General features: G+C 39.2%; 1 protein-coding gene across 1 annotated transcript in view; it reads right to left on the reverse strand.

Annotated features, from left to right (window-relative positions):
• The window catches only part of LOC116582270 (hephaestin-like), a 45,099-nt gene that overhangs the window by 15,459 nt on the left and 14,326 nt on the right, over positions 1 to 15,314 (reverse strand). The window contains 5 exon segments of the mRNA XM_032329699.1: positions 4,884 to 5,020; positions 6,514 to 6,682; positions 8,716 to 8,970; positions 10,061 to 10,243; positions 10,911 to 11,123. Of these exon segments, the coding sequence (XP_032185590.1) occupies positions 4,884 to 5,020; positions 6,514 to 6,682; positions 8,716 to 8,970; positions 10,061 to 10,243; positions 10,911 to 11,123 (957 nt within the window).

The following is a 15,314-nucleotide window of genomic DNA, read 5'->3' on the forward strand; positions in this document are numbered from 1 at the left end:
AACCAAAAAAACAATAGAGCAAATCACCGAAACTAGGAGCTGGTTCTTTGAAGGAATTAATAAAATTGATAAACCCCTGGCCAGACTTATCAAAAAGAAAAGAGAAAGGACTCAAATAAATGAAATCATGAATGAAAGAGGAGGGATCACAACTAACACCAAAGAAATATAAACTATTATAATAACATACTATGAGCAACTCTACGCCAACAAATATGACAATCTGGAAGAAATGGATGCACTCCTAGAAACAGATAAACAACCACAACTCAACCAGGAAGAAATAGAAAGCCTGAACAGACTCAGAACCAGAAAGGAGATTGAAACAGTCATTAAAAATCTCCAAACAAACAAAAGCCCAGGGCCAGATGGCTTCCCGGGGGAATTCTACCAAACATTTAAAGAAGAACAAATACCGATTCTCCTGAAACTGTTCCAAAAAATAGAAATGGAAGGAAAACTTCCAAACTCATTTTATGAGGCCAGCATCACCTTGATCCCAAAACCAGACAAGGATCCCATCAAAAAAGAGAGCTATAGACCAATATCCTTGATGAACACAGATGCGAAAATTCTCACCAAAATACTAGTCAATAGGATTCAACAGTACATTAAAAGGATTATTCACCACGACCAAGTGGGATTTATTCCAGGGCTTCAAGGTTGGTTCAACATCCGCAAATCAGGCAATGTGATACAGCACATCAATAAAACAAAGAACAAGAACCACATGATACTCTCAATAGATTCTGAAAAAGCATTTGACAAAGTGCAGCATCCCTTCCTCATCAAAACTCTTCAAAGTGTAGGGATAGAGGGCACATACTTCAATATCATCAAAGCCATCTATGAAAAACCCACCGCAAATATCATCCTCAATGGAGAAAACCTGAAAGCTTTTCCGCTAAGGTCAGGAACACGGGAGGGATGTCCATTATCACCACTGCTATTCAACATAGTACTAGAACTCCTATCCTCAGCAATCAGACAACAAAAGGAAATTAAAGGCATCCAAATCAGCAAAGAAGGAGTCAAATTATCACTCTTTGCAGATGATATGATACCATATGTGGAAAACCCAAAAGACTCCACTCCAAAACTGCTAGAACTTGTCCAGGAACTCAGTAAAGTGTCAGGATATAAAATCAATGCACAGAAATCAGTTGCATTTCTCTACACCAACAACAGACAGAAGAAAGAGAAATTAAGGAGTCAATCCCATTTACAATTGCACCCCAAACCATAAGATACTAGGAATAAACCTAACCAAAGAGGCACAGAATCTATACTCAGAAAACTATAAAGTACTCCTGAAAGAAATTGAGGAAGACAAAAAGAAAGGGAAAAATGTTCCATGCTCCTGGATTGGAAGAATAAATCTTGTGAAAATGTCTATGCTACCTAAAGCAATCTACACATTTAATGCAATTCCTATCAAAATACCATCCATCTTTTTCAAAGAAATGGAACAAATAATTCTAAAATTTATATGGATCCAGAAAAGACCTCGAATAGCCAAAGGGATATTGAAAAAGAAAGCCAAAGTTGGTGGCATCAAAATTCCGGACTTCAAGCTCTATTACACAGCTGTCATCATCAATACAGCACGGTAATGGCACAAAAACAGACACATAGATCAATGGAACAGAATAGAGAGCCCAGAAATAGACCCTCAACTCTATGGTCAACTAATCTTCGACAAAGCTGGAAAGAATGTCCAATGGAAAAAAGACAGCCTCTTTAATAAATGGTGTTGGGAAAATTGGACAGCCACATGCAGAAAAATGAAATTGGAACATTTCCTTACACCACTCACAAAAATAGACTCAAAATGGATGAAGCACCTCAATGTGCGAAAGGAATCCATCAAAATCCTTGAGGAGAACACAGGCAGCAACCTCTGCGACCTCAGCCGCAGCAACATCTTCCTAGGAACATCGCCAAAGGCAAGGGAAGCAAGGGCAAAAATGAACTATTGGGATTTCATCAAGATCAAAAGCTTTTGCACAGCAAAGGAAACAGTTAACAAAACCAAAAGACAACTGACAGAATGGGAGAAGATATTTGCAAATGACCTATCAGATAAAGGACTAGTGTACAAAATCTATAAATAACTTAGCAAACTCAACACCCAAAGAACAAATAATCTAATCAATAAATGGGCAGAGGACATGAACAGACATTTCTGCAAAGAAGACATCCAGAGGGCCAACAGACACATGAAAAAGTGCTCCATATCACTCGGCATCAGGGAAATACGAATCAAAACCACAATGAGATATCACCACACACCAGTCAGAATGGTCAAAATCAACAAGTCAGGAAATGACAGATGCTGGCGAGGATGCAGAGAAAGGGGAACCCTCCTACACTGTTGGTGGGAATGCAAGCTGGTGCAACCACTCTGGAAAACAGCATGGAGGTTCCTCAAAATGTTGAAAATAGAACTGCCCTATGACCCAGCAATTGCACTACTGGGTATTTACCCTAAAAATACAAACGTAGTGATCTGAAGGGGCACGTGCACCCGAATGTTTATAGCAGCAATGTCCACAATAGCCAAACTATGGAAACAACCTAGATGTCCATCACGGATGAATGAATAAAGAAGATGTGGTATATATACACAATGGAATAATATGCAGCCATCAAAAAATGAAATCTTGCCATTTGCGAAAACATGGATGGAACTAGAGCGTATCATGCTTAGCGAAATAAGTCAAGCAGAGAAAGACAACTATCATATGATCCCCCTGATATGAGGAAGTGGTGATGCAACATGGGAGCTTAAGTGGGTAGGAGAAGAATCAATGAAACATGATGGGATTGGGAGGGAAACAAACCATAAGTGACTCTTATTCTCACAAAACAAACTGAGGGTTGCTGGGGGGAGGGGCCTTGGGAGAGGGGGGGGTGGGGTTATGGACATTAGGGAGGGTATGTGCTTTGGTGAGTGCTGTAAAGTGTGTAAACCCTGCGATTCACAGACCTGTACCCCTGGGTATAACAATTTATGTTTTTAAAAATTTTTTTAAAAATTAGAAAAAATTAAGTAAAATTATGATAGGACTCAGAATTTCCACTTCTGTGCATATATTGAAAGGTAAACAAAGCACGTGTCAAAAGCATATCCATAATCATTGTAGCATTATTTCCCATAACTAAAACATGGAAGCAATGCAAGTGTCCAATAATGGCTGATTGGATACGCAAAATATGAACATACCGTGGGATATTATTAATCCATGAAAAAGAATGGAATCCTGTGATTTGCAACAGCATAAATGGAGCTAGAGAGTATAAGGCAAAATTAAATAAATCAATCAAAGAAAGACAAATATCATATGATCTCCCTCATATGTGGAATTGAAGAAACAAAACAAAGGAACAATGGAAAGAGAGAGAACGAGAAACCAAGAAATACACTCTTAACAATAGAAAACAAGCTGAGGGTTACCAGAGGGGAGGAGATTGATGGTTAGAGAAAAAAAGTGATGGTGACTAAAGAGGACACTTGTCTTGATGAGCACCAGATGATGTATGGAATTGTTGAATCACTACTGTACACCTGATAGTAATATAACACTGTCTGTTAACTATATTGTAATTAAAATTTAAAATCTTAGTAAAACAATAAAGGCACGGGGATGATGCTAAGGGAAAAGGAGGAAATTCTGTATATGTTGCAATATGGATGACACTTGAAGACATTATGCTAAGTGAAATCAGCTGGTCACAGAAAGACAAATATTGTATGATTCCTCTTACATGAGATACTTAGAGTAGTCAAAATCATACAGACAGAAAGTTGAATGGTTGTTGCCAGGATTGAGGGGGAGGGAAGAATGAGAAGGTATTGTAGATACAGAGGTAGGTATAGAGTTTCAGTTTTGTAAAATGGAAACAGTTATAAAGATGGATGGTGGTGATAGTTACACAACATTATGAAGGTATTTAATGCCACTGGAGTGTACACTAAAATGGTTAAGATGGTAAATTTTATGTTATGTGTATTTTGCCCCAATAAAAATATTGAAGAATAAAAAAATACTGAGACTCATACTGTAAACCAGCTAATGATAGCTTAATAGTCATTGTCTGCCATCTTTCCCAAAGTGGTTTTCTGCTCTTTATATCTTCCTGTCTGGCAGATGTAAGGCCTATTGTCCATGTTCAGATCTCCTAGAATCAACTGTCACACACTTATTCCCAGAACATGCCAATTACATTACTTCCATTACCAAAATTTTCTTCCATCTAATGTATTTTACTTCCTGGCTCTACCAAGTGGCTAAACCACACGGAACTTTGCTCTATCTTTTCAATACTGTGCTTTACACAAATCTGTGCTGCTGGGAACCTTATCCAAGACCAGGTTTTAAGCTTTGTACTGCATCCCTCACTACAGCAAGCATGTCTGCATATAATGTCGATCTGTTCCTGGCCTCATATTGCCAAGAACCTGGACAATCTTACTGCGTTAAATAGATTTTCAGAAATACACCTGAAGAAGCCCTTCTAAACGTGAAATCTGTATAGCAATGCTACCAAAAGATGCTCACTAATTAAAGTTTCAGTAACTAAATATGATAAATTTTACATACTCTATTCCCATCTTGGATATTTCTGATGAACAAAAATAAATACAAGTCTCTGAGAAGCTCTGCAGCAAAGAATACTATTTGACCACATTTAACCTAGTATTTGGCAAACACATTCAGACTCACAGCCGCTTTTTTCCACCAAACACTTATCCCTTGGAACTCAGTTTGAGAGATGCCTGTTTCAAGTGTACCTCTGAGGTACCCCCAGGCTCCAGTTTCTAAACCCTCTCCAGTTCTCAGGCTCCAGTCAATGAATTTCATAAGTTAAAGATTCCTCACCCAGGATTCCAAGATGCTTATTTTCCTCCAGCTCCACCTTTTCCTGGAATGTCTCATCTTGGAAGGCTTCATATCGGACTTTCCAGTAAGTGCCCCCAATCCGACTGGAACTCTTCTGGAAGAATTTATCTGAGCCACTGGCATATTAAAAAAAGCAAATGTTACATGACTTAATTGTGTCTCAAATAGATCCCCATCTCATCCTCAGTCTCATCAAGTTATAGATATTTAGGAAGAACCTCAGAGATCCTCCAGGTTAAATTCCACCCAATGAAGGTATCTCCTTTGATGGCACCACTAATAAGAAATACACAGAGTCTCAAGGATGTGGAGAAATTGTCAAGTCTTGAATTTTTCAAAAGTCAAGGGACTTTATTTCGGAGAAAGCAATCCCTCTTACTGTTGGATAGTTTTAATGGTTGGAGTTCTTTTTTATAGTAGGCTAAAATCTTCTCTTGTAAATTTCAGACAATGGGACCAGTTCTGCCCTCTGAAGTTAAACAGCCTTACGTCTGTCCTAATCATCCTCAAATAGTCAAGATCATTTCTCGCCTTAATTAAAAAAAAAAAAAATATATATATATATATATATATATATATATATATATATATATATATATATATTCTTCATTTCAGGGCACCTGGGTGGGTCAGTCAATTAAGCAACCGATTTCAGTTCAGGTCATGATCTCAGGGTCCTGGGATTGAGTCTTGTGTCTGGCTCTGCACTCAGCCAGCGGTCTGCTTTTCCCCCTCCTTCTGCCCCTCCTTCTGCTTGTGCTTTCTTTCTCTGTATCACTCAAATAAATAAATAAAATCTTTTAAAAAATATTCTTCATTTCAAAATGAAAGCCTGCTAAATTAGCAAGCACAGTTGGGAGATTTCTAGAAGCTATGCTGAGACCCAAGTCCTTGTTTGCTTATGGTTTCCTCAGATTCATCCCATTATTTCTTACTGGAAGAATAAATATGATGGGTTCCCTAGAATATTCCTCCCCAAATTCTCCTAGTCTTTCACTAAGTACCTCTTCTGTAAAAGACCACAAATCATTGATAGCCCAGTGAGTCATTATAACTTAAGACCTAGTATCTGAATAGGGAACTAATCTTCTACCTTATTTTGCCTACATCTGAGTAATGGATGAGACAGGAAAATTTGGAGAAATAACTCTAAAAGGATGATAATGGAATGGCTACAAGGCAGGTTGCTCCTGCTCTTCCTGTATTTCTCTGAATGCTTTTTATACTCCTGATCAAATGCCTCTTTCATATTATAGAAAAGAAAGGAAGGGGAAATGAGGTAAACAATGAGTAAAATAAAGGAGAGTTGGATAAATGCCTTTTCAACTCTTCTGGTTTCTTTTGGGTCTTATTTTCTTAATGAAGCCTGGGATCATAGCAGAAGCTATCTTAAACTGTGCTTGAACCCTTTGCTGAGGATATGACATAACCCTACAGAAATTCAAGAGCACACTCTCTGGGGGACCACAAGAATTTGGCTAACAGTTGTTATACAAGACCAAGCAGACAATGATTGCAACCCCCAAGTGAAGTGAGAGATTTGAGAGGTAGTAATTAATAGGTGTTGGGCTGGGCCCAAGGGAGGGGGAGGAAGCTCACTGTCTCTTACCTGCCCGGTTCCCTCAAATTCTTCCCAGTACTCCCATCATGCCCCATTGGGCCATAGTTCCATAGAATCTCATGGGCCTCAATGAAGTACTGCCGAACTTTGCCTGTGAGTTGGTTCATAGGAGGGGTCGTGGAGCAAGATTTGACCTTGTAGAGTGCTTGCATGCCATCTGGAGGAAAAACATCAAGGCTGGCTCCATTCCACCCAACAGGTTTTGTAGCCAGATGACCCATCTTTTCCATTCTAATGTTTTTCCCTCCCACATTTCACTAGGCCACTTTCTCTCACTCCTCAAGAACCTAGCTAAGAGAAAGGGAGGCTATGTGAGAATTCAAGTACCTTTACCTGCTAACCACAACTGACTCATTTACCAGATCGTCATTCCTGCTTCTGCAAAAGGCTTACATTGTAGCAACAATTGTAGCGTTTGAACTCAGAACACTTGGGTTCCAGTCTAATTGTTATCAATTTCTGTAGGACTTTTGGCCAGTCACTTCCTAGAGTTGAACTTTAACCCCTGTTTTGTAAATGAGAGAATAGGGATGTCTATCATACTGGACTGGTAGAAGCACCACATTTTAAAAAGGGGGAGTAAGGGAAAAAAAAAAGGAGTAAGTTAAGGAGTAAGGAAAGTGGGAAGCTCCCCAAATAATGGAATATCTTCTATACGTGGCGATGAAACTTCAGACTTGGGAATGTCAGGAAAATTCGCATTCTAAATAGTACCTCCAAATGTGGAAAAATGTACATCAAGGCATGGGGATAATAGATGATACTGCCTTGTATTTTCTTGGCAACTTACATAGGTCATTCAAGTATACTATTTGATGTGAGACGTTTGAGTCTCACATCATCCCAAGAAATTTGAAAATTGCAAATTAGAAATTTGAGGTTAAAAAAAGGAGGAAAAAATAATATCATTCTTTTGTTAAATATGTGCTACATGCCAAGCCTTGTGCCAGGTGCTTTATATATCCTTCAGTCCTCATAGCCATCATGTGAAATAGACTTTTAATGTCCCCTCTTGCAGATGAAGAAAGCAAAAGATCAGAGAGGTTAAATAACTTGCCCAAATTTAAACGACTAGTCAGTGGTGAAACTGAGGCTTAATCTCCTATTTTTTAACGCCAAATTTAAAAGCACATTTTCTTCTTTCAGAGAAGCTATATGAGTTACCAAAGTTAATTAAACCACTGGTAGAATGAAGATTTGAATTCAGGCTTATCTGGCAAACCCTAAGACCCACATTTGTTTCACTATTGTGCTGCACCCCTAACCCCCATTTATATTCATTCATACTCTCTTACCCAGGTATCTTTAGGACCAAGGGAGAGCCCTGGATGATGGAGCATGGGTAAGTGGCCTCTGTTGGTCAAACCTACCACCACGGACTCATTATCCTACTAGTCTACAACTCCTTACCTCAAATCTCTACTCAAATCTATTTTCATATATACATAGTACTTTCCTGACACCTACCTAATTTATTGTATATCAAATAATTCTAGAAATTAAGAGCTAACAAGGGTTTTAGTGATTATTTAGACCAAAACCCTCATTTTACAGGTGTGGCAAATGAGGCTTATACATGGGAAGGGACTTATACAAAGTCATACAGCAAGGTTTTCAGAGAGCTGAGATAATAACTCAAATCTTCTAATCTCTTGCCTAGTGTTCTTTTCATTGTCTCATACATTCTGCCTCTCCTCTGAGGTTCCTAGATGCACTATGCCATTACTTCAACAATTTTCACTGTCAAAACACAAACCTTCTGCCCCTTTTACTATTGGGTCCCAACTAGAGTGTCACTATTTGCCCACAAGACTCTATGATCTCCCAAAGAAGGCTTCATCTTCTTCAGTCTCTCCTTCCCTCCATTTAATTAGAAGAAAACACCTCCAGGTCTTAATTCCTAAGCATTCTGAGCAAAGAAGAACAATTTAAAAATCTGATTATCCATCTCTATACCATCTTATGTTAGAGATGAGGGAGATAAAACCCAGAGAATGTTCCTGAGGTCGCCCTGCAAGTTAATGGCTGATCCAGGGGAAAATCTGGCTAGGTCCCCAAATTGCAATCTAATATTTCATCCTTTATGTCTAGCTGGCTCATCTGAGAGACCTATCTTATGGCTTCAGCTCCTGATGATTATTAATGCCATCTCCTTTCTATACTTCAAGTGTCAAATATGTTGGATCTCACCTTGCAAGTGACTGTTCACTTGACAGCTAATCAACCATGTGCCAGGTTCCTGAGGCACCATCTCAGCAGTCACAAAGGTGGCTGGAAAGATGTGAGCCACATCAGTGCGGTGGCCCCGGATGGTCAGTATCTGCCCGTGAAAGAAAGCTGTGTGGACATCTACTTCATTGCCCATGCCAAATAAGTGCCATGCCACACGCTTCTGTGTACACATGCTTAGATCTGGTAAGTTCCCAAAGACAAAGCCATTGATTGCTACAAAGGAAAATCCAAAGAAAATATCAGAGTTAGGAGATGGGAGATTTGCCGTCTGCCATCCATTCAGATGAATTTTTTAAAAAAACATACTGTACTGACTATATACCTTATTTAATTTAAAATCTCCTAAACAGCCTGGTAAAATAGGCAGATATCATTGATCTCAAGCAAAGAGTGAGACAACCAAGGCACAGAGAAGTGAATTTACTTCTCTCCCAAGGCCACAGAGCTGTTAAGTAGTAGAACCAAGATTCCAATTCAGCAATATGAGGAAGCTTTCTAATGAATGGGGTTTGTTTTGCAAGTTATTCTTCCCTTCCAGGCCAATTTCCTTCTGAAATTTCCATAGGACAATTTTCAAGTTAGCTAATTACCATGGTTATCAAAGGTAATTTGCATAAAATCCAAAAGAAGTTGGAGCTGTTGAAACCATCCTTTACATCTTCCCTCTGAGTTTTCACCTTCCTTTGGGATTGCCTGGCTTTGAGACCATCTCTGACACCAAAGGGACATAAATTTCTTTCTTAATTAAACAAAAAATAAAATCAATTTGTTTGTACTACTAAAATCAGTTATCTACCCATGCCTCAGGGCTTTTGTGTCTTTAGTTTGTTTTAAATTTAATTGCAGTAAACAACTTCCTTACAGTCAACAATTTTCCCCCCAAAAGATGGTATTTATCCCAAACTTTATAGGACAAAGAAGTACTGACTAACTATATCAGGGGGCAACCTTCACCCTGAGGGACTGGGAATAAAGTACATGACTTTGAAATCAATAACCTAGGCAAGATACCTAATGGCAAGAGCACCTCTCTGCAGTAAGACAGATCAGTGTTGGAATTTTAGCTGTGCATTTTTTTTTCTGTTCTGTAATCCTGGGGCCTCAATTCCTCATAGGAAAAACAAGGAAAAGTTACCTAGTACTTAACTAGTACCTAGTTCCTGTGAGGGCTAAAAACAGGAAAGAGGTACCTACTACTTTTAGTTCTTATGAGATATATGGAAGTACCCACCAAATGCTAGGCCCAATGTAAACCTTCCATCAGTCTTTACTGTCATGGCGTGGCCACCCTCTCCCAGCTCACCGTGCATCCTATTGCTTTCCTGAAAGGCTGCATCTTCTTTATCTACTGAGGTAGGATCTGAGCAGTAAGTGACAATGTTCTCATCAATATGCCAGCTAAGGTTCTCATCTACCACACTGAAGAACAGGAAGAAATCATTATCCACATCCTTCCGCTGTCAAGGGGAATTCTCATCTAGAGTACCTAGAGTAAGTAAGAAATATGCTTTTGAGAACCTTCTCTCCTTAGTACCAGCAACCTTCAAGGGGTACTCATGAAAGTAAATAGAAAGATGGGGCCTTAGGAGTCTTTTGTCAACAGAAAAGCAGATAAGGTCTTCTGCCCCTAATTTCTATTTCCCCAGTTAAACACAATTCAGTTGAGCCTAGGACTTGAAGATTGGATGTATAGGACCTAGGATAATTTCCACCCACCGTACCTGCCTGTATCTTCAACCCAGGGCCTTAATCTAACCATTCTCCTACAACACCCAGGTCTTCCAGGTCTGACAATACTTAAACATACCATATGTCCAACGAAGTTCCCCAGTACTCTCCTGATCCCGATGGCTACACTTTTGATCCAAACCATACTTAAACTCCTATCACACACTTTGTTTCTGTGATTTGACTCCCATAATTACTACCTCGAGGTTTTAAAATGAAATTGAGAAACTATCAACATTTTTAAAAGGTAATGATGTAGGGAAAATAGTGGAAAAAATTTAGCAGGGTTTATTCCTGCTAATAAACAAGGGCACTGAATTAACATCCCTTCAGGTTGCTGTTTAGTATGTAAGTGATTCAGCTACATCACTGTTTCCTGTAGATATCCCACACTGCATCTCAATAGATCCCTGTGAGGCCTGTACCTCTTTTACATGTGATAAGGGGTCCAATGAGGCCAGTTGCAATGTCTCGTGGAGCATCTACATGAGAATGGTAGATCCAGGTGAGGCATGCTGGGTCAGCATCAGTGGGTGCATGTCCTTCTGGAATGGTCCAGTTGTAAATGTGACTGCCTCCCGGAGGAACAGAGTCATCAGCTTTTAACCGACCAGAGGAGCCATCTGGGTATAAAGAGCCTAGAAAATGAAATTGTACATGCCCAGTCTCAGGGTGAGTGAGAGGGACCCTGGCATATATAGAAGCCAAGAGAGGGCTGACATATGGGAAGGTGGCCCTCACAACCTGAGGATACACATTCAGGTAATATGCAGCTGAAGAATCCCAGGCCTCACATCAACAATGGGTAGAAAGGTGACAACCATTGGAGAAGGAGCCATGACCATGGAAAGTGCTTCACAGCCTGATCCAGTAGTATCCTAGTATAAAACCAGTGACACAGAAGTGAGAAAGAAAACAGAATTCCCCCCCATCAAGCACTCACTTTGGAAAAAAAAAAAAAAGCAATTACAGAATTTCAATTTTTTTTTTAATTTTTTATTTTTTATAAACATAGATTTTTATCCCTAGGGGTACAGGTCTGTGAATCGCAGGGTTTACACACTTCACAACACTCACCAAAGCACATACCCTCCCCAATGTCCATAACCACACCCCCCTTCTCCCAACCCCCCTCCCCCCAGCAACCCTCAGTTTGTTTTGTGAGATTGAGTCCCTTATGGTTTGTCTCCTCCCCCAATCCCATCTTGTTTCATTGATTCTTCCTCTACCCACTTAAGCCCCCATGTTGCATCACCACTTCCTCATATCAGGGAGATCATATGATAGTTGTCTTTCTCTGCTTGACTTGTTTCGCTAAGCATGATACGCTCTAGTTTCATCCATGTTGTCCCATTCTGTCAATTGTCTTTTGATTTTGGTAACTGTTGCCTTTGCTGTGCAAAAGCTTTTGATCTTGATGAAATCCCAATAGTTCATTTTTGCCCTTGCTTCCCTTGCCTTTGGCGATGTTCCTAGGAAGATGTTGCTGCGGCTGAGGTCGCAGAGGTTGCTGCCTGTGTTCTCCTCAAGGATTTTGATGGATTCCTTTAGCACATTGAGGACCTTCATCCATTTTGAGTCTATTTTTGTGTGTGGTGTAAGGAAATGGTCCAATTTCATTATTCTGCATGTGGCTGTCCAATTTTCCCAACACCATTTATTAAAGAGGCTGTCTTTTTTCCATTGGACATTCTTTCCAGCTTTGTCGAAGATTAGTTGACCATAGAGTTGAGGGTCTATTTCTGGGCTCTCTATTCTGTTCCATTGATCTATGTGTCTGTTTTTGTTCCCGTACCATGCTGTCTTGATGATGACAGCTTTGTAATAGAGCTTGAAGTCCGGAATTGTGATGCCACCAACTTTGGCTTTCTTTTTCAATATCCCTTTGTCTAATTGAGGTCTTCTTCTGGTTCCATATAAATTTTAGAATTATTTGTTCCATTTCTTTGAAAAAGATGGATGGTATTTTGATAGGAATTGCATTAAATGTGTAGATTGCTTTAGGTAGCATAGACATTTTCACAATATTTATTCTTCCAATCCAGGAGCATGGAATATTTTTCCCTTTCTTTTTGTCTTCCTCAATTTCTTTCAGGAGTACTTTATAGTTTTCTGAGTATAGATTCTGTGCCTCTTTGGTTAGGTTTATTCCTAGTATCTTATGGTTTGGGGTGCAATTGTAAATGGGATTGACTCCTTAATTTCTCTTTCTTCTGTCTGTTGTTGGTGTAGAGAAATGCAACTGATTTCTGTGCATTGATTTTATATCCTGACACTTTACTGAATTCCTGGACAAGTTCTAGCAGTTTTGGAGTGGAGTCTTTTGGGTTTTCCACATATGGTATCATATCATCTGCAAAGAGTGATAATTTGACTTCTTCTTTGCCGATTTGGATGCCTTTAATTTCCTTTTGTTGTCTGATTGCTGAGGATAGGAGTTCTAGTACTATGTTGAATAGCAGTGGTGATAATGGACATCCCTCCCGTGTTCCTGACCTTAGCGGAAAAGCTTTCAGGTTTTCTCCATTGAAGATGATATTTGCGGTGGGTTTTTCATAGATGGCTTTGATGATATTGAAGTATGTGCCCTCTATCCCTACACTTTGAAGAGTTTTGATGAGGAAGGGATGCTGCACTTTGTCAAATGCTTTTTCAGAATCTATTGAGAGTATCATGTGGTTCTTGTTCTTTGTTTTATTGATGTGCTGTATCACATTGCCTGATTTGTGGATGTTGAACCAACCTTGAAGCCCTGGAATAAATCCCACTTGGTCGTGGTGAATAATCCTTTTAATGTACTGTTGAATCCTATTGACTAGTATTTTGGTGAGAATTTTCGCATCTGTGTTCATCAAGGATATTGGTCCATAGCTCTCTTTTTTGATGGGATCCTTGTCTGGTTTTGGGATCAAGGTGATGCTGGCCTCATAAAATGAGTTTGGAAGTTTTCCTTCCATTTCTATTTTTTGGAACAGTTTCAGGATAATCGGAATTAGTTCTTCTTTAAATATTTGGTAGAATTCCCCCGGGAAGCCATCTGGCCCTGGGCTTTTGTTTGTTTGGAGATTTTTAATGACTGTTTCAATCTCCTTCCTGGTTATGGGTCTGTTCAGGCTTTCTATTTCTTCCTGGTTGAGTTGTGGTAGTTTATATGTTTCTAGCAATGCATCCACTTCTTCCAGATTGTCAAATTTATTGGCGTAGAGTTGCTCATAGTATGTTCTTATAATAGATTGTATTTCTTTGGTGTTAGTTGTGATCTCTCCTCTTTCATTCATGATTTTATTTATTTGGGTCCTTTCTCTTTTCTTTTTGATAAGTCTGGCCAGGGGTTTATCAATTTTATTAATTCTTTCAAAGAACCATCTCCTAGTTTCGTTGATTTCTTCCATTGTTTTTTTGGTTTCTATTTCATTGATTTCTGTTCTGATCTTTATGATTTCTCTTCTCCTGCTGGGCTTAGGGTTTCTTTCCTGTTCTTTCTCCAGCTCCTTTAGGTGTAGGGTTAGGTTGTGTACCTGAGACCTTTCTTGTTTCTTATGAAAGGCTTGTACCGCTATATATTTTCCTCTCAGGACTGCCTTTGTTGTGTCCCACAGATTTTGAATCATTTGTTTCCATGATTTTTTTTCAATTGTTCTTTAATTTCCCGGTTGACCCATTCATTCTTTAGAAGGATGCTGTTTAGTCTCCATGTATTTGGGTTCTTTCCAAACTTCCTCTTGTGGTTGAGTTCTAGCTTCAGAGCATTGTGGTCCAAAAATATGCAGGGAATGATCCCAATCTTTTGATACCAGTTGAGTCCTGACTTAGGACCGAGGATGTGATTTATTCTGCAGAATCTTCCATGTGCACTAGAGAAGAATGTGTATTCTGTTGCTTTGGGATGGAATATTCTGAATATATCTGTGATGTCCATCTGGTCCAGTGTGTCGTTTAAGGCCTTTATTTCCTTGCTGATCTTTTGCTTGGATGATCTGTCCATTTCAGTGAGGGGAGTGTTAAAGTCCCCTACTATTATCGTATTATTGTTGATGTGTTTCTTTGATTTTGTTATTAATTGGTTTATATAGTTGGCTGCTCCCACATTGGGGGCATAGATATTTAAAATTGTTAGATCTTCTTGTTGGACAGACCCTTTGAGTATGATGTGGTGTCCTTCCTCATCTCTTATTATAGTCTTTGGCTTAAAATCTAATTGATCTAAGGATTGCCACTCCTGCTTTCTTCTGATGTCCATTAGCATGGTAAATTCTTTTCCACCCCCTCACTTTCAATCTGGAGGTGTCTTCGGGCTTAAAATGAGTTTCTTGGAGGCAACATATAGATGGGTTTTGGTTTTTGATCCATTCTGATACCCTGTGTCTTTAGATTGGGGCATTTAGCCCATTAACATTCAGGGTAACTATAGAGAGATATGAATTTAGTGCCACTCTATTGCCTGTAAGGTTCCTGTTACTGTATATTGTCTCTGTTCCTTTCTGATCTACCACTTGTAGGCTCTCTCTTTGCTTAGAGGACCCCTTTCAATATTTCCTGTAGAGCTGGTTTGGTGTTTGCAAATTCTTTCAGTTTTTGTTTGTCCTGGAAGCTTTTAATCTCTCCTTCTATTTTCAATGATAGCCTAGCCGGATATAGTATTCTTGTCTGCATGATTTTTTCATTTAGTGCTCTGAAAACATCATGCCAGCTCTTTCTGGCCTGCCAGGTCTTGTGGACAAGTCAGCTGCCAATCTAATATTTTTACCATTTTATGTTACAGACTTCTTTTCCTGGGCTGCTTTCAGGATTTTCTCTTTGTCACTAAGGCTTGTAAATTTTACTGTTAG

The sequence above is a fragment of the Mustela erminea genome, chromosome X (genome assembly GCF_009829155.1).
Source record: "Mustela erminea isolate mMusErm1 chromosome X, mMusErm1.Pri, whole genome shotgun sequence".
Taxonomy (NCBI): Eukaryota; Metazoa; Chordata; class Mammalia; order Carnivora; family Mustelidae; genus Mustela; species Mustela erminea.